Genomic DNA, 24,021 nt, shown 5'->3' with positions numbered 1-24,021 from the left:
CATCATCTTATCTATTTTTTCATTACTCATTGTAACCTTTCAGGCTAAAAACTGCATTCATTCTCACCTCCATTCTTAACTACTCTCGATTACAATGCCTTTTTTTTTTCACTTGATACCTTCAGTCACTATTCTTTTTCATACCTTAAATTTTTTTCCTTGTTCTGTTAAACCTATGTTTTCAGTATTTACTTTTTATATTATTCTATAATTCTGTAGCAAGCTTTTTTTGTTTCCCATAGCTTTCAACAGCCATCAACAATCACATGGACTGTTCTTGGGGAGAGAATGAAGCTCAGTCAAGAGAAATAATAAGAAAAGTAATAAACATATAGATAAATAAATAAATGAATAAATAAATAAATAATGTTCACTGCATCTTTGCCATTCATACCATTCAATTGGCACACTAACACTGCAGCCCCATGAAGGTAGGGATATGTTAGACCACCACATACTTTATTTAGAATGGATGAATCCAATTTCTGTTTGTTTTCCTACCTTGTCTCTATGGCCATCTTTAATTTTAGTAATGTCACTTGTATAAATTTTCTGCCACTTGCTTTCACCTGCAGGTTTGGAATACTGTCACTGTGCAAAGCAATGGCAAGAAACAGAAAAAAATTGGTTCTTGATATCAATACAAGAATTCTGAATATATTACTACATTAACTATGAAATTAGTGAACATGGGTATATCAAACATACATTTAATTATTTTATTTCAGAAAATGTATGAATTAAACAAATATATACAAACATAATTTAATTACATTTGATCCTTTTTACCTATTAAGATAATCCTTTCTTTGACTGGTAAAAGCTGCTATTGACTCCAGCAGAGATAGAGGAGTTCTGGGAGGAATGGCAGCAATAATTGTCATCAGCAGATCTTCATTCACTGATATGGGACATGGAGATACTGCTGCCTTTGGTTTTTGGTCACACTTCTTTATATACCTGTCAAGAGCTGTAAATGCTGCCTCTTGATATACAGCAGTGATCTGTTAAAGATGAGAAAGGTAGCGATCAGCCCCACTCCTAATTTGTCAAAAAAAATAAAAAATAAATAAAAAATAAATAAAATAAAATAAAATAAAATAAAATAAATAAATAAATAAAATAACAATAAAAAATAAAAAAAAATAAAATATAAATAAATAAATAAAGTAAATAAATAAATAAAATAAAATAAAACGAAAATAAATAAATAAACAAAGCAGCTCTGGGATGTTCAATCGAAGACAAAACATAATTTTGTTTAGTTGGATGTGTCCTCTGACCCATACCCTAAATCCTACTTATTGTGGTAAATGATGAATATAAAAATATTAACACATAAAGAAAACCATGATATGAAATATGTACATATGAACTAAAACTATGCTTACCTCTGCTCCTGAATAGCCAGTTGTGACTTCACTCAGCTTGGCTATATCCAATGTACCTTCCTGTGGAACTCCCTCAAGTACACCTCTCCAAATTTCACAGCGGGTCTCAAAATCTGGTAAGTCCACATGGATGACTTGTTCGAGGAAGCCAGGTCTCAAGAGGGCCTAGAACACAGCATATATAAGACTACAGTAACCTCTGGCATGAGCAGGACTTGCCACAAAATGAAACACAATAGAATATTATGATGTCCAACCCAATTCTAAATGACCCCTTATGCCAAAATGACTGGGGAATAAAATAAATGGAGAAAGAAGACTTGTCATGGTCATTCTCTTGGTGCCACATATAGATAGATAGATGAAAAGATTCTTTAGTTTGCTATATAAGCACTCATATTATTAAAATTTCCTTGTAGTACTACATATCTCAATGATTTCTTGTTGTTCTTGGTTATATTAAAAAATGTTACACTGCAAGAATTATGAGCAATATTGCAAGCTCCTACAAAATTATGTAGTTGCTTAGCTTGTAATGGTACTCCTTGCCTCATCTACTGCATGGGGTCTGTTTGTTGCTCCAATAACCATAATATTCCTTTGCACAGCTGTTTGTGACATGAGGGATAAAAGTTCTGACACTAAGCTTCCACCACCTCCCCGCTCCCCACAAAGACTGTCCACCTCATCCATGAACACCACTGAGGGGGCTGCCTGCTGGGCTCGAATGAACACTTGGCTCAGTAACTTCTCAGTTTCTCCAATATATTTTGATAGCAGGTTTGAACACTGTAAAAGAAGTTAAGAACAGTCATTAGTTTATAGCAGATGTGATAAGGAGCTGTACCCCTAGGTAAGAGATAACATATGCAATGGAGGCATAGTAAAGGAATGTGGAGAAGAAAATAATGTGATAGAAGAGAAACCCACAAAATTATTAAAAATGATGGTGCTTATTTAAATATTTCTAAACATTTCCAAAAAATATTGTATAGATGTTATAGATCTATGACAATGATTGACTACAAAAGAGGAATTTTTAAGTGTTAAAATAACAGAGATGGATGGAGGGTGAAGGAATAAATGGTCAGGAATGTCCATAAGTGAGCTATATGGACAGAACCAAAGGAAAGGTTACATTATGGTAATTCTTCTTCTCTTGGAAACAATTAAAACCTAAGCACCATAAAAGGCAGATGAATCAATTAACTAACCTTGAGGGGAAAGAAACTGTAGCTCGTTTCATGAACTAGAGCTCGAACAAACATTGTCTTGGAACACCCTGGAGGGCCATACAGAAGCAATCCTTTCAGAGGATATTTCTCTGGATCGGAGGAATACAGGCCAATGTTTTTCTGAAAAGATATTTGTAAAGAATAGTTTTAAGTATTTTCACTTACAAAAGGCTGCCAGCACTGTCATTATCATCATCATCATTCTTAGTAGCAGCAGCAGCAGAACTGACTATTAGGTATTCCAGAGAAAGTAATTATTGACAGGTTGCCACACATATATACAGTAATTAATGCAAAGATATCCATTTACACAACTTTCAGCCCCAGCCTTCAACATTTAATTTCCTTCTCATTCTTTCTATTCTTTTTTGTTTAATTGAATAAGAACACAAGAAAATAAGAGAAGCTGCAAGAAACAATCAGGCCTACACATGGCAGTCCCTGTATGAAACCTTTTTACCTACTTCACCTATCATTAAACATCAACATCCATAAATTTTTCTAAGCTTTTTTTTAGAGCTTATCAATCTGATAACTGAGTCCAATCCACACATCTGCCATTCTATTTGAGAACCAATTTCTTCCTATCATTTTCTTAGATTTAATTTTTTCAAGCTTGAACACATTATTTCTATCCTGATTATCGATTCTCAAAATTTTATGTCATCCGTTATATCCCCTATAGCACATAAAGACCTTTATTGGGTTTCCTTTTAACCTACACCTTTCTAAAGAATGTAAAGTTAAAAGTTTGTCTCCTATTATAAGGAATACCCTTCATCCCCTGTATCCTTTTAGTCATTATCCTTTGTACTGATTCTAGTATATCATTCCTGTAATATGGGGATCAGAATTGCACAGCATAATCTAGAGGTTTGACCACCACCAAATATATCTTTAATATTACTTTAAGACTTTACTTTTAATGCTACTGAAAATTAATCTTAATACTCAACTTGCTTTATTGCTGGTCTCTATTCATTTTCTTAGACAGAAACCAGAGCTAACTGGAACTCTTAAATGTTTCATTCTCTGAACTTATTAGAGCTTCTTTTTTTACTGTGTACCTACTGTGAGAGTTTCTTTTTATCTATACTAAGTACATGACATTTATTTATGCCAATCTGCATTTGCGATCTATCAGTCAATTCATCCATCCTATCCAAATCTGCCTGGAAGACAATGGCATCCAAATCCAACCTAATTAATCTACCTATCTATGTGTCATTTGCAAATTTACTGATACTGCTAATAATCCTACTATCCAGGTCATTAATATATATAAAAATAATAAAAGTCCTAAAACTGGTCATTGTGGCACCACACTAATTACCTGACCCCACACAGATTTAGAGCCATTAATTATAACTCTGTTGCCTGTCAGCTAACCATGACCTTATCCAGCATAACACCTTCCATCCATCCCGTGCACTTTACCTTTCTCAAGGACCTTTGATGGGGTACCTTGTTGAATGCCTTACTAAAGTCCAGGGATAGGATCTCATAACTACCTCCATTAGTATCTGACATCTTGTAAACTTTACAATAAATAAAAGGAATTGTCAGGGGCAGAGTTCCAGTCCTCCTAACACTGACAACCTTTTTCCAGAAAACTCTTATTCATAGCACACATGTGATATGGAGGCACTTATTCCCCAACTGCATGTTTTATGGGGAAAACATCTGATCCACAAGTGGTATTACTGAAACCATTTTGAATTTATCATGGCAGAATCTTAGGCACTCATTCACCACTTCCAGGCATACGAGTAAAACCACTTGATTTACCTGTAACTTCATTTTGATGCCTCGATATCCCCAAATGTCATGCCATTTGACCTGTAACAATAAGATACATTACAGCTTACAGTTTAAGACTTTAATATGTCAGTTACTGAGTGTAATATATGAAAAGTTACATAGCTAATTTTTTTTCTCTCTCTGCCACTTTAGCTTAGACTGCAATAGTTGTGTGGAAATTATAAAAAAAAAAACTGTGCTTTTGACTTGTACCGTCATCATCATTTAAGATTTACTTATGATTGATGTTAGAGGCAAAAGGATGACAATGCAGTAAATACACACATGCTTACCATTGAAACTGCAGAGTAGGTGTGCCTCAGCATAGTTGGAATTATGTTCTGCATTCCAACATACACATCAGCCTTTGATAACTTGAGATCTTCCTTTACAGAGAGAGAGAGAGAGAGAGAGAGAGAGAGAGAGAGAGAGAGAGAGAGAGAGAGGAGAGAGAGAGAGAGAGAGAGAGAGAGAGAGAGAGAGAGAGAGAGAGAGAGAGAGAGAGAGAAGAGAGAGAGGAGAGAGAGAGAGAGAGAGAGAGAGAGAGAGAGAGAGAGAGAGAGAGAGAGAGAGAGAGAGAGAGAGAGAGAGAGAGAATCTGAGTTGTCTGGTGAATTTACGAGTACATTAAAATTTGGATGGAATTTAGAGATCAAAACAATCTGAATATGAGATGCTTGTAAATTTCAGAACAATAATGATCCATTAAACAACTCTGATGTATATTATTTTTACCTTTCCATGAATCCTCTTTGCACAAGCAAGCCAAGCACATCTTACAAGGACACTCAAATCAGCTCCAGAGAAACCATAAGCTTTCTTGGCTATGTTAGCAATGTCATTTTCCAATGAGATCATGGTGATGAGTTGATATCAACTGATGAAATATTCTATGCCTCTGTTGAGCATCAGGAAGTGGGCACCATTAGTTCCCTCTCAAGTCTGCCAGGGCTGCGTAGCTTTGAGGACACCCGGGATGGCTGGCAGGTGGCAGCCAACAGGAACACTGGTTTTTGTGCAGTCTGTTGATACACTATGCCATCAATTTGTCTGGTTTCTAAAATTAATATTGCAATAAATTTCTAAATGAGTACTGGGAGGTTGTATGAGTTTTTCTTTTCACAAAATCTATACTCATAGTGCAGATTTATTTACATTCTTTCTTTAAGACTCACATAGATCTAAACAGTCAGTGACCAGTGATAGGATTCTCACCTGTAGCATTTGGATCCACTTGTAGGATGTATGGAGTAAATGTTTTGTCTGCTTGCATCTTGAGGTCAGCTGCTGGACACAGACTCTCCAGCTCATCTATAAACAACACTGATGGGGCACTGTTGGAGTGACAATGATTAAAGTACAAAGCACATATTTTTCATACTACTGGCCTTTCCAAAACAAGCGGGATAGCACATTACAAAAACACATAAATTAATGATAATATTAATGATAAATATATAATTTCAACTGATATTTTTGCCATTAAAAGATGATAAAAAATTATGAAACCTACACTTTATAAGCCATATTTGCTTAAATCAAGGATAATCTATACATTGCACAATGTATTCGTGTTTTTGTCACCTTTGACATGCTGCTCCAAATATATACTGCACATACTCCTTTGTACTTCTGGATGATTTTGACACAGTGGCCAGTGTTAATGTGAATACAGGAACTGACAACTCTGCCACCATCTCATGTACCATCAAAGTCTTCCCCGTTCCTGGAGGTCCATACAACAACACTCCACTCCACCGGCCCAGGAGTGGAGAGTCTGCAAACAAGCAATTCATTAATCACTCAAAAATCAGCATCCCTCTGTAATCTGTCTATGAACTAGCAATCAAATTATTATACATCTATCAATTATCAATAACTATTGTCCATGCAAAGAAGGTTAACCAGGGCAAGATGCTCAAACACACACACACACACACACACACACACACACACACACACACACACACACACACCTTGAGACCGAAATAAAAATCTATCCTAGCAGCTGGGCTTCTACATGCTCAAATCAAATATCAGAGAGAGAGAGAGAGAGAGAGAGAGAGAGAGAGAGAGAGAGAGAGAGAGAGAGAGAGAGAGAGAGAGAGAGAGAGAGAGAGAGAGAGAGAGAGAGAGAGAGAGAGAGAGAGAGAGAGAGAGAGAGAGAGAGAGAGAGAGAGAGAGAGAGAGAGAGAGAGAGGGGGGGGGAGGCACACTAATGCATACCTGTTATACCAGATCCTCTGAGAGCAGTTTCCATGATCTTCTTCAAGTTGTAATACACCTTGTCCTTGCAGTATCCTTCGTGACTACCTGCTTTATGCAAATGCACGTCAACTTTTCTGACACTCGTTGGTTGTAATATAATCTTAGTATTCATTCCTGTCCTAACCCAAGGTGTGACTTTCTCAAAGTAAGACACAGTTTCTGACACAAGTCCACTAATGGATGAAATGTCTTTGCTAGTTATCTTGGACATGAAGGTCACATTATGATTATGTTGGCTCCCTTCACAACTAAGTTTAATTGGTGTTGATGTAAATATATTATTTTCAAAATTTGTAACATTAGGAGTTTCTTCTAACTGAATATTACTTGGTGGTGCAGGGGATGATATATGAAGTTTTGAAACCTTTTCAGTCACTGATGAGACAGAACCTTCACACTCATCAATTGTGATCAGTTGGGATGGGAAAGTGTCACTTTTTTCATAGGTTGAGTTGTGCTCTTCTGCTATGTACTCACAACTTGTTGCTCCTTCTTCATAAAATGACTCACAGAGTTTATGACTTTGAACTGTGAACACGGTATCATTACCCAGCAATGAGGGTAGGTATATCTTGCAGCCAACCTTGACTGTGTATGGAGCACCAAGTGGAAAACTGCTATACAGAAAGGCCTTCACTTGCTTCTCATAGTACAAGTTTTCTTCATCAGTAAATGTTTTGCTATGTAGTACTTTTAATTCATCAACATATCTGACACAGTCAATCTTCTTAACACATATTAATGAACAATTTTTTAGTTCTGGTAAATACTGCGATGAACCTGAAAACAATTAATAATTAAGTAAACTTCAAATATCACTTTTATCATTTACAATAATAAACAGCATGGTCATTATTCTGTATCACTATACATGTTATATGACACATCTATGTAAGTATGTAAGTATTTGAAGGAAATTGAACCAGCTTTCCATTGACTGTATGTTGGTGTTTCAAATGGAAAGAAATTGTAAAATCACATGACAGAAAGGTAAAGATTATTTTGCATAATAAAACTGATTTTTTTTTATCATAATTTCCATCACACCACAAAATAATATGAACTTTAAGTAAATAAGCCTTACAACATATGGTTCATTTCCCTATGATACACACTTCCTTAAAAGATAAAATCAAAACAAAAGCATATAAAAAGTTAGCTCTTACAACTTTGCACCTAAGATTTTGGACTCAAATTATAGGCATTTTCTTTCCTTATTACAAACACATCAACATACTAGAGTGCCTCTCACCTTGATGAACCAACAAGTGTCCAATACGCACTCTCTCAGGAATGGCAAGAAATCCACAGGATATACTACCAGTTTTCACCTCGACTGGCGTGTAGGCTGTAATGTCGCAACGAATTAGATCTCTCTCGTTCATCAAAACTGCCCGATAGTGCAGACTTGCAAGGATCTTTTTAAGCCATTCTGAAAAGCATAATATAGTGAGAAGATGCAAGTACAAATTTTCCACATTCTCATATTACATACCATTCCTCTTGTGTACATACAAACTGAGGAATAACTACATTTTCTCCTGTGATGATCTGGACAAGACATCAACTGACAGAGGAGGTTGGAAAGATGTTTAAAATACAGTGGAATCATAAAGGATGATGATTATGATAATCACTCTACACTAAAGTCTGTGGCATACACAGAAATCTGAAAAGGGGGCCAGGGGCCATTAAATATATATATATATATATATATATATATATATATATATATATATATATATATATATATATATATATATATATATATATATATATATATATATATATATATATATATATATATATATATATATATATATATATATATATATATATATATACATATATATATACAGGGTGTCCCATAAGTTTCCATACAGGGGAAAAATTATAAGAAATTATAGAATTATATAAAAAAAAGTTTTATTTATATAATATCCTCTACATGACTGCCTTTGTGTTGAAAACACATTTCAATGTGTGTCCTCCACTGCTGAAGAACACGTTCAAACACATCTAGATTTATGCTTGTAATGGCATTCGTGATACCAAATGTATGGAAACTTATGGGACACCCTGTGTATATATGTGTGTATATATATATATATATATATATATATATATATATATATATATATATATATATATATATATATATATATATATATATATATATATATATATATATATATATATATATATAATATTTTCATCTAATAATTATATTTATGAGCTTGTGTGGTAAGATGGGCCCTAATATGGATACCACTATATATAAATTTACCTGGGTCACTAAAAGGCAGGGGCATTGCAGCAGCCCCCCTGAAGCCTACAGATGCTACAGGTGAAAAAAAAAAAATGCATATGGTAGCCCATGGCCACATGCCCCCCCACCTCCCTCTTAGTATGCCACAGCTAAAAGTTCATAAAGTGCTTAGTATGATCATTAGAGCAGCAGCAACTACTAACCTGGTTCTGGAACCTGACTTTCATTTCCAATTTTTTCATTCTTGTTTTGATTATTTTCATTAAGCTTGCTATTTAAATTTTTCTTGTTCTTTAGTACAGATTTCACAGTCTCAGGATCTTTTTCTTTTGCTCCTACCATGGACTGTTCAGTTCCTACCATAAATGTAACTTGACCAAATAATGAAGAACCTGAAAAAAAAAAAAAAACTTATCGAGTTGATATGACAACCTTCTCACTCTCGAACACAGATACAGACTTGGTAAAAAGATCTTGAAAGTCTTCCTATGTCCTCTGAGTAATATGGACTTATCAGTCTCAAAAAACTAATGAAGCACAAGCTGTCTTGATGTTTAAGGTCATTTCAGCTCCTCTTCACCATTCTAGTATGATGAAGTAAACAAAAGAATTGAATGCTTTTGTTTGCATCATCATGGTAAAAACACAAGTAAAAATTGTTAATTGCAATTTCACAAAAGAACTGTTCCTTACATACCAGCAATTGGGCTTAAAACTTGTAGTTTCTACAAATTACAAAGCAAATATTTGCATAAAATGTTGAACTTTTATCACTTACCTGTGATATATGGATGAGTAAACTGTTTGAGTGAGAGCTCATGACACTCTGCCATGTGTATCTCCTTGGCATAATGTGGTACCCAAGCATCACATTTCAAACAAGGAATATACTCATCAGCAGCCATTATTTTAGTATCTGAAAACAAGAGGACATTCAATGTTTCAAAAAATTCTTTAAATAAATATGTTTCTCTGCTTCACTTGTACAGCTTTGCACTATTCAGAACTTTTTATCACCTCAATCCCAACCCCACAATCATTTTTTTTTTTTTATTGCAGAAATCAATCTGAAAATATTCAAAACTAAAAGGGATACAGTAACACTCATCTCAGCTTATTTTTGCCTCTATGGGAGATGGTTATGGAGTATGCTATAGTGAGTCCTTCAGCACAGCAGCCAACCTCCCTCATCTTGCTCATCACTCTGATGCTGTATTATTCTTGCATTTGTGTTGTTTGAAAGCAGTATAATTGTCTCTTTGTCTACATACATGCATAACCATGTAAGACTTATGAGAATAACTAAATATATACTATTTATGTGTATAAACTTATACCAAACATAGCACGGTATGATGATGGTTATTCCACCAATCCATTGGTATTATCACGTATGGTTGCTCTTGTCACCATGGCCATGATGCAGATTTCAACCTCAGTTCATCCTGAGTTGGTTCATACTCATCCCCAGAGGACTCAGACTCAATGAATTCATGATGAAAGTCCAGAAGCATATTCAGAGTGGAGCAGCAGCAGTCAGACATGGCATTAACATTCTAACTACTAACAACTTGACAAGGATCCCATCACTGCAACATGCAGGTCAAGTGGGTGAGTTGCTATTTTTAATTTTTGCCCCAAATTATTAATTTCTACCTCATAACTGTATAACTCTACATGCATCCATCAGGTAAAAATTTACAGCAATTGACTTATCTATCCTTCCTCTTGAATATGCAGTAGACCTGAAGTTCACAGAGTGAATGGTTTGGTCATGGGAAAGTGAAGAATATGCAAGTATATAAATTTTGTCTTTCTGCTTCCTTGTGAGCTGGGTTCAGTATGGTTGTGGCTGGGTGTGGTGTGAGTCAAATGATGCTCTCAATCTTTCTCTCTGAAACAGAGAGAGAGAGAGAGAGAGAGAGAGAGAGAGAGAGAGAGAGAGAGAGAGAGAGAGAGAGAGAGAGAGAGAGAGAGAGAGAGAGAGAGAGAGAGAGAGAGAGAGAGAGAGAGCTATGTGTCCAATCTGAAAACCTTTAACTATCATACAAGCCGCATAAATAAAAAAGTTAATGTCAGATGTAGATGTCAGCGGACCCTCAGTGGAAAAATGTGGTGTTAACCAAGGCTGTACAGGTTAAACTCCAGGTAATTTCAATTAATCATAACCTGACCATAACATTTCTCCTTTTTCATGATTTTACTGTTCCCACCACTGCTTCACGGTAATCGATATAAAACGAGAACTTTGCTGTAAAAGTAAAGCTGGATTATCTAGTTTACCATATTCTGTAAGCTTCAACATCAAGAGATCTTTCTTGTGAACTTCTACACACATGAAGTGACAGTATATTTCATGTTCCGCAACTACAGGTGAGTGTAACTGTGTGTTTTGTGCAAGATAACTATAGTATAGGATCAGACAGCTTGAGTGTGCGATTGCTACTTTGATGGTTTCAACTCATTCCCATAATCACAGCCCTAACTTATGTAGTACTTCTTGCACACATTAGCGTGTTTTTATTTCAACCTTTAGTTGATATAAAAATGAAATATATGATTGTATGAGGCTCACACAAATGCCACGTACTTATCTCCCAACTACAATTCTCAGTCAACACGTGTGCGCAGCAGCATTGTTTACACTTCACGATCATCTGTTTTCGGACCGTGCACAGGGTAAGATGAGTCTTGCTTAAGGAATATAATGAAACGAACTCCCCCTAGCAGGTAAGGGGCGTCTCACACGTTTGCGGGATTCGGGGCGTTTGTCGGGGAATATCCATATATTACACAACAGTATGCAAGTCACCTTGCAAATCAGTCACGACACATACAGGCACGGGTGGCGACCAGGCACTCACACCGTCACAGTCCGTCAGTTTCACTCGCTAATTCTACTGACAATGACTCAACTCGCTTTCCCTTGTCTCCTTCACATGTCGCGTCGCAGTTTCGGTACTCTTTCTCTCTCTCTGCCTCCTATGTCATTACCTCTTCCAGCCGACACGTAACTACACCTATTCCAGCTTGCAAGATATAACTACGAGGCATGCTGATTATTAATACTGCTAAAGGTAATTGCTACTTACACTATTTATGCACACACACTCACTCAATTAGACGGTACCGTGTAGCAATTATTCCATGGTTAGCTGGCCCTCGTACACACACATACACACACGGACACCGTCATGACCCCAAGGCCTTAGAGAGGCTTATGTCAGTTCTGTTAGCGCTATAGATAACGGCGCCAGCCTCTGTAAACAACGAGCAACACAACTCGTATGTATTCATACATGTACTCACACGTGTACTCATATGGGGCTACCTCATACATACAGCATGCTCATGTGCTTGCCAAGAAGGCTGCTGCATATATGCGTTCGTAACAATATTATTATTATTACTGTAGCTTCTCAGAGGCAGCTAAAGGATTTTAGACCCACACGGTGACGCGAATAGTTTATTTATTGAAGACATACATAATAAACATAAGACGTGCGTAACACTACTAATCATTACATACTGTATCAACATAATGCATCACTAATCATGGATTATGCTAATTAGGGCAGTCGACCCCTCGTAATACATGTGGAACTCACGTGTTTGGGGTCTTACGGAGGCCGGTCACCAAGCAAGTTTGTATTGTAGTGGTCCGATCTTTCCTGGAGTGGTCACACCCTAACTCAGTGGCGGTACAAAGGAATCTGTCCCTTCGTTCCTGCTGGCCCTCGGCGCCTCAGGTCTGCCCATCTTACCCTTAGGTCAGCAGTAGTTCCCGGGTGACTCATTCCTCTACGGAGATCCCTCTGTGTCTGATCTACCCTATGCGCCATGTCATCAACTTTACCACGTAAACACGACCCTCACCAGCTCTCAGCAGCTAAGCTCTCCACAGCCAGTTCCTCTCACATATCTTCACTACTGCAATTAACTGGCGCGGCCTGCCTGGGAGGAACACCACACAGAAATATATATATATATATATATATATATATATATATATATATATATATATATATATATATATATATATATATATATATATATATATATATATATATATATATATATATATATATATATAAACTCATCACAACCAGCCGTAAACACTGAAAAAAACATCCCTATCCCTTCTAAACAACCACAAAAACATCCGCATCTCTCCCAAAATGTCCCAGAAACACACCATTTCCTTCCAAAACAGTAAAAAAAAAAAAAAAAAAATCAAAACATCCCATAACACGCAGATTCCCTTCAAAACACCCCATAGCACACAGATTCCCTTCAGAACACCCCATAACACACAGAATCCCTTCAAAACAACCCATAACACACAGATTCCCTTCAAAACGCCCCTTAACATGCAGATTATCTTTCAAAACACCCCAAACACACGTTTTGCTATCCAAAAAACACATACAAAAGCATGTATTCTACAAAAAAAAAAAAAAAACATCCCCAAACTAACCTCCTTCGATCCTTCTTTCTTTTTCCTCCTCCTCCCTAATTTATCCTTTCTTCTTCCTCTTCCTCCTCCATTTCCCCTTTGTTCCTTCTACCCCTCTCTGCATTTCCCCTTTGTTCCTTCTCCTACCCCTCTCTGCATAGCTAAGTCTGGAAACGCCTGGAAAACAAAAGAAATTACGCTAAACATTGACGAAGAGAAACTGAAATGAAGGAAAGTGCCACTCTGGTGACGTCATGTGGACGGTTAACTTACGTACGTACGTATTTGATTTTGGAAATAACCCCTCGAAAAAAGACAGCTACATCCAAATGCTTTACATATTCTAACTCACCACATAATTTAATTAATACCAGGAATATCAAAACATTTCAAGCCAGAGTAATAAGGAAATTTCAAACAAACTATCTGAAAAATTATTGGAACCTTGACCCCCCTTAAAATAATTGAAAAGTCCATCCATTGTGACTTAACAGGAATAAAAACACTTAAAAAAATCAGAATTATTTTCACAATAAAAAAAAAAATTAGCAACTGAAATAAGGAAATAAAAAAAATAATATTTCAACTTTTAACATGCCTATAAATCATTCTAAAAGTCCAAATAATTGAGCAGGAATAACTTTTTTTTTATTTTAATTGAACAGAAAAAAAAGAACATTTTAAATATCATGAACGATCTTTTAAAAGCAATGAAACCTTAGCTACATACTGAAAAAAAAAGTATAATGATGTTAAAAATATAGCACCCAAAAAAAGCACCTTTATCTACGCATAAACAACCTCATAATCAATATATTTCCCTTAACACTCATATGGAATATATTTTAAACCACTAAATATTTTTAGAAACTATTAAAAATGTAAATAAGAAGCAGAAATAAAAAGTTAAGAAAATAAAAATAATGTTGGAATGGGGCTAGACTCTGACAAACCATCATGGCAGCTGGGGGGACGTAAAGTGAAAAAAAAAAAAAAAGATAATCGCTACTCCTTTTCACATATTATTTAACGTTATTTTAGAGGTTATATATGTATTCTCTTGATTATTTTTGGTGTGTGTGTGTGTGTGTGTGTGTGTGTGTGTGTGTGTGTGTGTGTGTGTGTGTGTGTGTGTGTGTGTCCCGCTATTCCAAAATATATAACCTTACCCCTCTTATCTTCTCCCATCCTATCTGCTCCACCCTGTCCTCTTCCCTGCCCAGATCATCCAACTCTCTCTCTCTCTTTCTTTCTTCTTCTTCCCTGCATGTATTCAACGTGATATGTGTGTATGCTGACTTGCTTGGATATGTCCACACAGGGATAATGATATTAGCCTAACGTAACGTAATCGAAGCCAACGTCCCTAAGGACACTAATAAACCCAAAATGCACCATTCCCTCCCACACCACCACAAAAACACATTCACTTCCAAAACACTCAAACACATAAATTCCGTGAACAGTATTAAACGTCACATTACCTTACCTTACACATATCTTACAAGGCCTGCTACGCAGGTAGCAGGTAGCAGGTAGTCTGCTACGCAGACTACCGAGAAAAACCGTACGAACACAAACCATACCGCTGAATCGTGTTGCTATTTTAATTCTGCATTCAAATAATCCCAGTAATGGTATTCACACACCGGTCACAACAGCTGCTGTGTGTAAACTAAGCCCCGTGCACCTTGTACCTTGTACCTAGCTGCAGTGGTTCCCTGCCTCGCCATTGGTCAGAAGTATAATTGTCATGGATTGGGGAGCTACACACACACACACACACACGTAGTTTTGAGAACATAAGAACATAAGAAATAAGGAAAGTTGCAAGGAGCTACCAGGCTTACACGTGGCAATCCCTGTATGAAATATACCTATTTCCACCTATCATCCCCCCATCCATAAACCCGTCTAATTTTCTCTTAAAGCTCCATAATGTCTTAGCACTAACAACATGATTACTGAGTCCGTTCCACTTATTTACCACTTTATTTGAGGACCAATTTCTTTCTATCTCTTTCCTAAAACCTAAATTTTTCAAGCTTGAACCCATTATTTCTTGTTCTACCCTGGTTACTAATCCTAAGAATTTTGCTTACATCCCCCTTATACCACTTATACTACTTGAAGACTTCTATCAGGTCCCGTCTTAACCTACGTCTCTCTAAAGAATGTAAATTTAACAGCTTCAATCTCGCCTCGTAGGAATACTCCTCATCCCCTGTATCCTTTTAGTCATTCTCCTCTGTACTGATTCTAATAGACCTATATCTTTTCTGAAATGTGGGGACCAGAACTGCACAGCGTAGTCTAGATCAGGTCTGACCAGCCCCAAGTATAACTTTAATATTACCTCTGGCCTTCTACTTTTAACACTCCTAAAAATTAATCCTAATACTCTATTTGTCCTGTTTCAGGCCTCTATGCATTGTTTTCCTAGACGGAGTTCAGAGCTAACTATAACGCCTAAATCTTTCTCGTACCATGTACCTACCAGAATTTCGTTGTTTAATGTGTACCTACTATGTGGGTTTCCTCTACCTACGCTAAGTACTTTGCATTTGTTGATATTAAACTGCATTTTGTCATCTGTCCGTCCATTCATTCATCCTATCTAAATCTGCTTGCAAGGCGATGGCATCCGATTCTGACCTAATTAATCTACCTATCTTTGTGTCATCTGCATATTTACTAACATCACTACTAATTCCACTATTCAAGTCATTGATATGTATTAAAAACAACAATGGCCCTAATACTGATCCTTGTGGCACCCCACTAATTACATGGCCCCACTCGGATTTAGAGCCGTTTATTATGATTCTTTGCTGCCTGTCGCTAAGCCATAACCTTATCCAGCCTAACACCTTCCCATCTATCCCGTGTGCCCTAACCTTTCTCAGGAGCCTTTGATGGGGTACCTTGTCAAATGCTTTACTAAAGTCCAGATATAAGATGTCATAACTATCACCATTATCTACTGCCCCGTACACTTTACTGTAAAAACTAACAAGTTTGTCAGGCAAGATTTCCCCTTCGTGAAGCCATGCTGTGACTGATTTATCAAGTTATGTCTGTCTAAATGTTCCCTAATGTTCCTCTCTATTATTGACTCCAATATTTTACCCATAACAGAAGTTAAGCTGACAGGTCTATAATTAGACGCTAAAGTTTTATCTCCTTTCTTAAAGATGGGTACTACATTAGCTTGCTTCCACATTTACTGGTACCTCACCTGACTCAAGTGATTTCCTAAGGACAGAAACTAACGGCTCACTTATAACCTCTTTGCATTCCTTAATTACTCTGGGATATATTTCATCTGGTCCTGGTGGCTTGAACCTTTTTTTAGCCTATCAATCTCCTGTTCCACTATCTCCCTAGTTATGGAAACATCTGTCTGCTTCTCATTTTCATCTGCTCTAAACATCTGTTCACTATCTGGCACATCATGCATGTTTTCCTGGGTGAAGACAGTTAAAAAATACTCATTCAGGATTTTACTAATCTCCTCACCAGAATTAACCACCTCCCCATCAGCTGCCTTTAATAGCTATTACACTAAACACATTAGCCAAAAGTAAAACACACACACACACACACACATACACACACACACTTCTCCACAAATCTGAAGGCATTGTGGTTTTCAAGCCCTCAAAGTGAATGAGTGTTGTGGGCATAGCGTTGTACCATAGAGAGAGAGAGAGAGAGAGAGAGAGAGAGAGAGAGAGAGAGAGAGAGAGAGAGAGAGAGAGAGAGAGCAAAACAAAAACAAAATAAACTGTGTGTGTGTGTGTGTGTGTGTGTGAGCCTTCTTGCAGTTGTAGTAGAAGTAGTAGTAGTAGTAGTAGTAGTAGTAGTAGTAGTAGTAGTAGTAGTAGTAGCAAAAGGAAGGGAAACTAAGCTAAACATTGTCTTCTTGGTATTCATCTGTTATGCCTCCTCCTCCATTTCTCCTTACTTCTCCCTCCTCCTCCTCCTCCTCCATTTCTCCTTACTTCTCCCTCCTCCTCCTCCTCCATTTCTCTTATTTTTCTCCTTCTACTACTACTACTACGACCTATACAGCTACTACTACTACCTACACAGCTGGATTTGGAAACAGCTGGAAACTTCTGCAAAAAACTGGAAATTACGGTAAATATTGACGAGGAGACACTGTAGCGATTCCTGGGTCCTTGATGACGTCACAGGCGAGGTGCCGCCAGCTCCCTGGCTTACATACGTAATGTACATTATTTTGAAATGGACCCCTACAAAACATGAAGCTAGGCTCAAATGCATTATGTATTCTGACTTGACAATCACTTTAATTAATATTCACAATATGAAAACATCTCCAGCCTGAGTAGTTGTAAAAAAATATTATATGAAATATGGAAAGTGTTGGAACATTTGACATCATTAAAACACACTGAAAAGTCCACCCATTCCACTTTACGCCGATAAAATAACACTTAAAAATAAATCTGAACTATTTTTTCAAGCATTGCAACGTTAGTTACAAGCTGAAATAGACATGAGAAAAAAAAAGGACAAAATTACCACTTTTAACGGGACCGTAAGACTATTCAGTCTACATACTTAACTCAACAGGAATACAAAACACTTTAATTATCATTACCGATTTTTTAAGCAATAAAATCTTCATTAAAGCCTCAAATAAAAAAAGCCAAAAATCGGGTTAAATAAAAATAATTGTAGAAACCACCCTTTATTTACGCCAAAAAAAAAAAAAAAAAAAAAAAAACAGCAAATTCAGCACATTTACTCAACTGTAGCAAGAAAAACACTTCAGAAGCATCAAAATATTTTTAGAATCCATAAAAACTTACTATACAAGCCAAATAAAATCATTCAGAAAAAAAAAAAAATATTGGAACCCACAAGCTGGCACAGGCAGCAATCCATCATGGCGTCCCTCGGCAGCGACCTCAGTTGGGGAGCCGGCAGCCATGTTACCACAATTATTCCTTCATGACGCCAAAACTAGACAATGACAGATATATGTGACCAGCGGATATGAATTCTAGACATATGGCTCCATCTTCTGACATGTTTGGCTTACAATAAGTGAGAAACGAAGCACATAATGGCTGACGCTCTGCCTCTACCTCAGCTGACAGCTTGTTCACATACTGAACTTTCAATATTTCCCTAAATTTCCAAATGTTTCCAGACTCATTTGTAAACAAAATCTAAAAATAAATCAACAACCGCAAAAAAAAAAAAAAAAAATAAATAAATAAATAATAAAACCTAAATAAACGAGTACAAGACTACTGGGAGGAGGAGGATGTAGTGAAGACAGAAAGTCCGGCTGAGGGGAGGCTGGCACCATTGGACTCACCTTACGCATTCGTGATTCTCTGGTGCTGCTTAGCGATGCTCGGTGCAGGGAGCTGTCTGGAATACGGAAACACTGGTTAATAGAGCGTGTGGGGCAAGACTGACCAGAGCTGACCAAAACATTGCAACCAACCAACCAGCTAGCCACCCTCCCTCCTCCGCGCCACCTGTCACTGCTCCTCAACCTACCCACTCTCTCTCTCTCTCTCTCTCTCTCTCTCTCACACACACACACACACACGCACACAAGTTGACATGTTATCAAATAATAATTCAAATATAAATATCCTCACTTCCTCACTCCCCTTTCTCCACTCCATACCAGCTTACAGTATTATGAATGAAAACTTAACTCACTACTGCACCATGTCACCGCAGCAAACACGAACCAGCGTAGGATAGGCTCAACTAAAATATTAATAAATAAACGAGTACAAGACTCTACTGGGAGGAGGAGGATGCTGTAGTGAAGACAGTAAGTCCGGCTGAGGGGAGGCTGGCACCGTTGGACTCACCTTACGTATTCATGCTTCTCTGGTGCTGCTTAGCGATGGTCGGTGCAGGGAGAAGCTGCCGGGAATACGGAAACACTGGTTAATAGAGCATGTGGGGCAAGACTGACCAGTGCTGACCAAAACACTGCAGCCAGCCAACCAGCTAGCCAGCTGCCCACCCTCCCACCTGTCACTGCTCCTCATCCTACCCTCTCTCTCTCTCTCTCTCTCTCTCTCTCTCTCTCTCTCCTCACGACTGTTTCTCAAAGCCATAGAGATGATTAGCAAAGTTTTCAAGGATGTTTCTCCTGTTACTAATGTAGAAATGTTGTTAATGTGTAACTAGAACCGCAAGAACACCTTTGAAAACCTGTCACTTCGACTAGAACCTTTTAAAAGTGTATTTCTCCTGTTACTAATGTAGAAATGTTGTTAATCTGTCACTAGAACCGTAAAAACATCCTTGAAAATCTCTGCAACTACTGAGAGAGAGAGAGAGAGAGAGAGAGAGAGAGAGAGCAGTAACACACACACACACACACACACAAATCAATGCATTTATAAACATTCAAATTTTCCGCACTTTTGAATCCCTAAAAAGCAGAGAGCGCTAGAGACAAACGGCAGATCCTACAAAATCTAACATTTTCCCAAATATTATGGGATGGATACCACACGCAGGGAGGTGAAAGATCCTTGGGGATGACTTAAGGAGGGACAGTAAAGAAGGAAGACCTGGAAGAGAAGGAAATGCAGAAAATCTTTTAATATTGAACGCTTTCCTCCTCAGACCATCCTTCACGGAATATTTAGACGTAGGATTCAAGATGCTTGGTGAGAATCCGTTTATTTTTATTTTTTTTTATTGTTTTAAGGCATTTTTAAATGTTTTTGTGCTTTAAAGTTGTTTCCTCGTCATTTTAAGTATTTTAGGTTTATGCGAAGAGGAAGAAAGTTTAAATATAAAACGAAGAGCAGAAAAAAAAAAAAAAACTTAAATCAAGAGCTTTAAAATGAGGCTACTGTTTATTAGGTTGTTTTGTTTTACTGTATTTTAGGTCAATTAGAGGATAAGTAATTTGCCAATAAAACTCCGTACCGATATTGATAATACGTAAAATACATAAATATAAAACACTGTGCACAGGGAATAAATTTTAGTGCTCTGTTATCGGTCACCTCTCTTGTTCTTGTTCTTATCCTAACATATTCACATGCAGTGAAGCAATAGTACTTTGTCAATAAAACTATAAAACAAAAATAGTTGATGATACTTGAAATATATTAAAATACCTGTGATGTTTTTGCTCTCTCCTCGATATGGTGTGCATACCTAGTGGCGAGCGTCACTGTGGAGAAATTTTGACCCAGGAGCGATTTGGCACACCACCACCGCCACTGAAAAAAGTGTCAACGGAAGCAAGTCTCTCACTCTCGCCCCTCCTAACAAACGTGGTGATGTCAGTGGTGATAATTAAACGTGAAAATAACTAGAAAATCCCTTTTAAATAATAATAATGAAAACAAAAAAAAACTAAGCCCGTAATATCAAGATCAAGATGAAGCGTAAGAAGCACAAAGTATGTCGTGTAAACACTGCACTGTCAATAGTCCCTACGCTCTTCTTTCCCAACGGTGTTCTCCTTCCAGCCTCTCCTTTCCTTCCTTCACTTTCACTACAGGAGTTTTACATCTAAGAAGGTAAATGTGGGTGTGTGTAGAGGAGTGGTGGACGCAGGAAGTGGTGGTGGTGGTGGTGGATAAAAATCACGTGCTTGCCAGTGATAAGCCACCACAGTTGTAGGTCAGGGGTGACTGGCTGACATATGGTTGTCTTTTGCTCAATGGCAAGTAAGGCACCCCAATCACTAATGATTGTGTGTGTGTTGTGGATGTCAGGCAGGCCACTTAGTGTTGTGTGTGTTGTGGGCGTGTCAGGCAGGCCATTAAGTATTATGTGTGTGTTGTGGGCGTGGCAGGATGTGCCAGGGAGATCACTCAGTACTGGAATAATGAATTTTAGGTATTTCTTGATAAGAAGTCTGTCCCCCATTCACCCCTAACCCCTCAAGCAAGCTTGGGGCCAGTGGGGATATATTTATTTATTTTTTTTGATGAAATATAAGATGAAATGAGGATTTGAGGATGAAATATAAGTGAAATAAGGGCGTTAAAAAATCTAAGGAAATTTACTTTAATATTTCAAATTCTCCTAACCTATCCTAGCCCCTAGATCACATCCCCCCCTCCCACTTGGATGCTAACCTAACCTAGCTGGTGGAGCTGTGTCCCCCTGGACGTCCCCCTGGTAGGATGTTAACCTAACCTAATCTAACTTAATCTACCACAACCTAACCTAACCTAGCATAACTTAACCTAATGAGGGACCTCAAAAATTATACCATTATGCCTTACTGGTGTGGTGTGGAGATTCTCCTAGTAATGGAGGTGGGTACAGTTTGGCAGCTTCCTTAATAAACACATGGAACCCTTTCCTTATGTCTGTATATCACAACTTAATCATTGCTACTGCTAAATAATTCACATATTGACTTTCTTCCTGTTGAACACTGGGTAGCCATATTAACAAATTACAGTGAACCTCTATCAGAACATCTGATGCGTCTCTAAATCAAATGAAAAGTGTGACTGAACCTGCCATGGAAAGTTGTAATTGGCGGCTTCAGGAATGGCCTCACAAGTGGAAGTGCATGATTGGAGGGATCAGTTGTATAGATACCATGAAATCCTAATATGCTGCTACCCACAAATCTTAGTTATAAACAAAAGTAAATAATTTCAATGTTTACTCTTGACTGGTGCAGAACTCGCAGGACTTAGAAAATATCAAATTTCTCCACACTCTTGAGTGCTGTTACAGCCATATTAGACAAGTAGCCCCCAATTTTTTTTACGTTTACAGCAAGGTCACCAAACCCTTTTTCATGATGTGTGAGTATCATGCTTGTATGATACAAGCATGATATTTAGACTAACTGAATCTTAAATATTTAATTGAATAGCTTTGCCTTTGCTTTATGGTGTCTAGCTGACTCAAATAAGCAAATGATGCTCTATTGCCATAAGGTGTTTGTGGGCTGAGCAGATGTTGTGTCGGTAAGGATTTTGTGTTGTGGGGCACGAGTGTGTTTGAGGGTTTCTGGACAATCTTAGACATTACAAATAAAATTGTAAATAAGTGCAACATATCTGAATGACTGGTAGACTGATAATGATGTGTACATGCATGTAAGGCCACCTGGTCAGGCTGAAATTGTATTTAGGACAATAACCAAAAAAATTCAGGAATGTCTGTCGTAGAGGACTAAAGGTTAAGATGCAAGGGAAAGTTTATTGATGTGATTAAGAAAGTGTGTGTATATGCATGTCTTGTCCTAGCTGCTCACTCTCATCAACATCAACAAATGCAAAGTACTTAGCGTAGGTAGAGGAAACCCACACAGTAGGTACACATTAAACAACAAAACTCTGGTAGGTACATGGTACGAGAAAGATTTAGGTGTTATAATTAGCTCTGAACTCTGTCTATCAAAACAATGCATAGAGGCCAGAAACAGGGCAAATAGAGTATTAGGATTAATTCTTAGGAGTGTTAAAAGTAGAAGGCCAGAGGTAGTATTAAAGTTATACTCGTACTTGGCACTGGTCAGACCTCATCCAGACTATGCTGTGCAGTTCTGGTCCCCACATCACAGGAAAGATATAGGTCTATTAGAATCAGTACAGAGGAGAATGACTAAAAGAATACAGGGGATGAGGAGTATTCTTTACAAGACGAGATTTAAGCTGTTAAATTTACATTCTTTAGAGAGACGTAGGTTAAGACGGGACCTGATAGAAGTCTTCAAGTGGTATAAGGGTTATAACAAGGGGGATGTAAGCAAAATTCTTAGGATCAGCAACCAGGGTAGAACAAGAAATAATGGGTTCAAGCTTGAAAAATTTAGGTTTAGGAAAGAGATAGGAAGAAATTGAGGAAGAAATTGGTTCTCAAATAGAGTGGTAGATAAGTGGAACGGACTCAATAATCGTGCTGTTAGTGCTAGGACATTAGGGAGCTTTAAGAGAAGATTAGATAGGTTTATGGATGGGGATGATAGTGGAAATAGATAGGAAATAGGAAATAGGTATATTTCATACAGGGACTGCCACATGTAGGCCAGGTGGCTTCTTGCAGCTTCCCTTATTTCTTATGTTCTTATGGGAAATGTCTTGGGGTATGTATGCAGATTATAGTCAGGTCACCAGTAATGTGAAGTTGGGTTCCACAAATGGCACAAACTAGATGTGTTAGGTTACCATTAATGTGAAGTTGGGTTCCATAAATGGCACAAACTAGATGTGATTTGTGTTAAGAGCTGAAATAAAAGTAATGACAAAAAATTACAGTAGGTGACAGTGCCCCCCAAAAATTAAAATAGAATATTTCTACACTATCTACATTATTAAAAAAAAAAAAATTATGCATATAACTGAAGGTAACAAATACATAGGAGTTCGTAAAACACCAAAAGGTTAATAAATAAAAACTGGCACAGTTTACCGACAATGATTTTAAAAAATCACATCAAACCATTTTTACACACACTGCTGATGAATGCTAACTCTTGATACCACCTCTTAACACTTGTGTATGTTTTATATCCCTCCAATAAAGGCTGATACTAATCAACCTTGGATTATTGGTACAGTACAGAAACTATCATTAAAAAACCACTGAGCCATTGCTTGC

The 24,021-nt window shown here is 37.4% G+C and overlaps 2 protein-coding genes across 16 annotated transcripts in view; one reads left to right on the top strand and one right to left on the bottom strand.

Moving 5' to 3' along the window:
* Positions 1-4,414: 4,414 nt before the first annotated feature.
* Positions 4,415-20,699, bottom strand: LOC135100658 (ATPase family gene 2 protein homolog A-like). 11 transcript variants are annotated; one of them, XM_064003763.1, is made up of 12 exons: positions 20,562-20,699; positions 19,290-19,344; positions 18,776-18,831; positions 9,742-9,879; positions 9,167-9,355; positions 7,947-8,126; positions 6,653-7,474; positions 6,011-6,203; positions 5,642-5,760; positions 5,162-5,459; positions 4,720-4,812; positions 4,415-4,465 (listed from the first exon to the last, which is right to left on the bottom strand). In XM_064003763.1, exons 4-10 carry the CDS (start codon positions 9,866-9,868, stop codon positions 5,335-5,337), a joined length of 1,755 nt encoding a protein of 584 aa, XP_063859833.1. In that variant the 5' UTR covers positions 9,869-9,879; positions 18,776-18,831; positions 19,290-19,344; positions 20,562-20,699; the 3' UTR covers positions 4,415-4,465; positions 4,720-4,812; positions 5,162-5,334. The 11 variants fall into 11 exon arrangements, with proteins under 11 accessions (XP_063859833.1, XP_063859834.1, XP_063859831.1 ...); XM_064003764.1 differs by lacking the exons at positions 18,776-18,831; positions 19,290-19,344; positions 20,562-20,699 and adding an exon at positions 12,840-12,859; XM_064003761.1 differs by lacking the exons at positions 18,776-18,831; positions 19,290-19,344; positions 20,562-20,699 and adding an exon at positions 12,572-12,794.
* Positions 20,700-20,715: 16 nt separating this feature from the next.
* Positions 20,716-24,021, top strand: part of LOC135100655 (H(+)/Cl(-) exchange transporter 7-like) — a 31,477-nt gene continuing 28,171 nt past the window's right edge. Inside the window, exon 1 of one of the 5 annotated variants that reach the window (XM_064003754.1) lies at positions 20,716-20,848. The gene's annotated coding sequence lies outside the window, so the exon portion shown is untranslated. Of the gene's footprint in view, positions 20,970-20,991; positions 21,120-21,270; positions 21,292-24,021 lie in introns of those variants that run through there. The other 4 variants (XM_064003751.1, XM_064003753.1, XM_064003752.1 and 1 more) reach the window with 4 other exon arrangements.

This window comes from Scylla paramamosain, chromosome 5, assembly GCF_035594125.1.
Source record: "Scylla paramamosain isolate STU-SP2022 chromosome 5, ASM3559412v1, whole genome shotgun sequence".
NCBI classification, from domain to species: Eukaryota; Metazoa; Arthropoda; class Malacostraca; order Decapoda; family Portunidae; genus Scylla; species Scylla paramamosain.
Note: the sequence above shows the minus strand (reverse complement) of the source record. Positions and strands in the feature narration are given on the sequence as shown.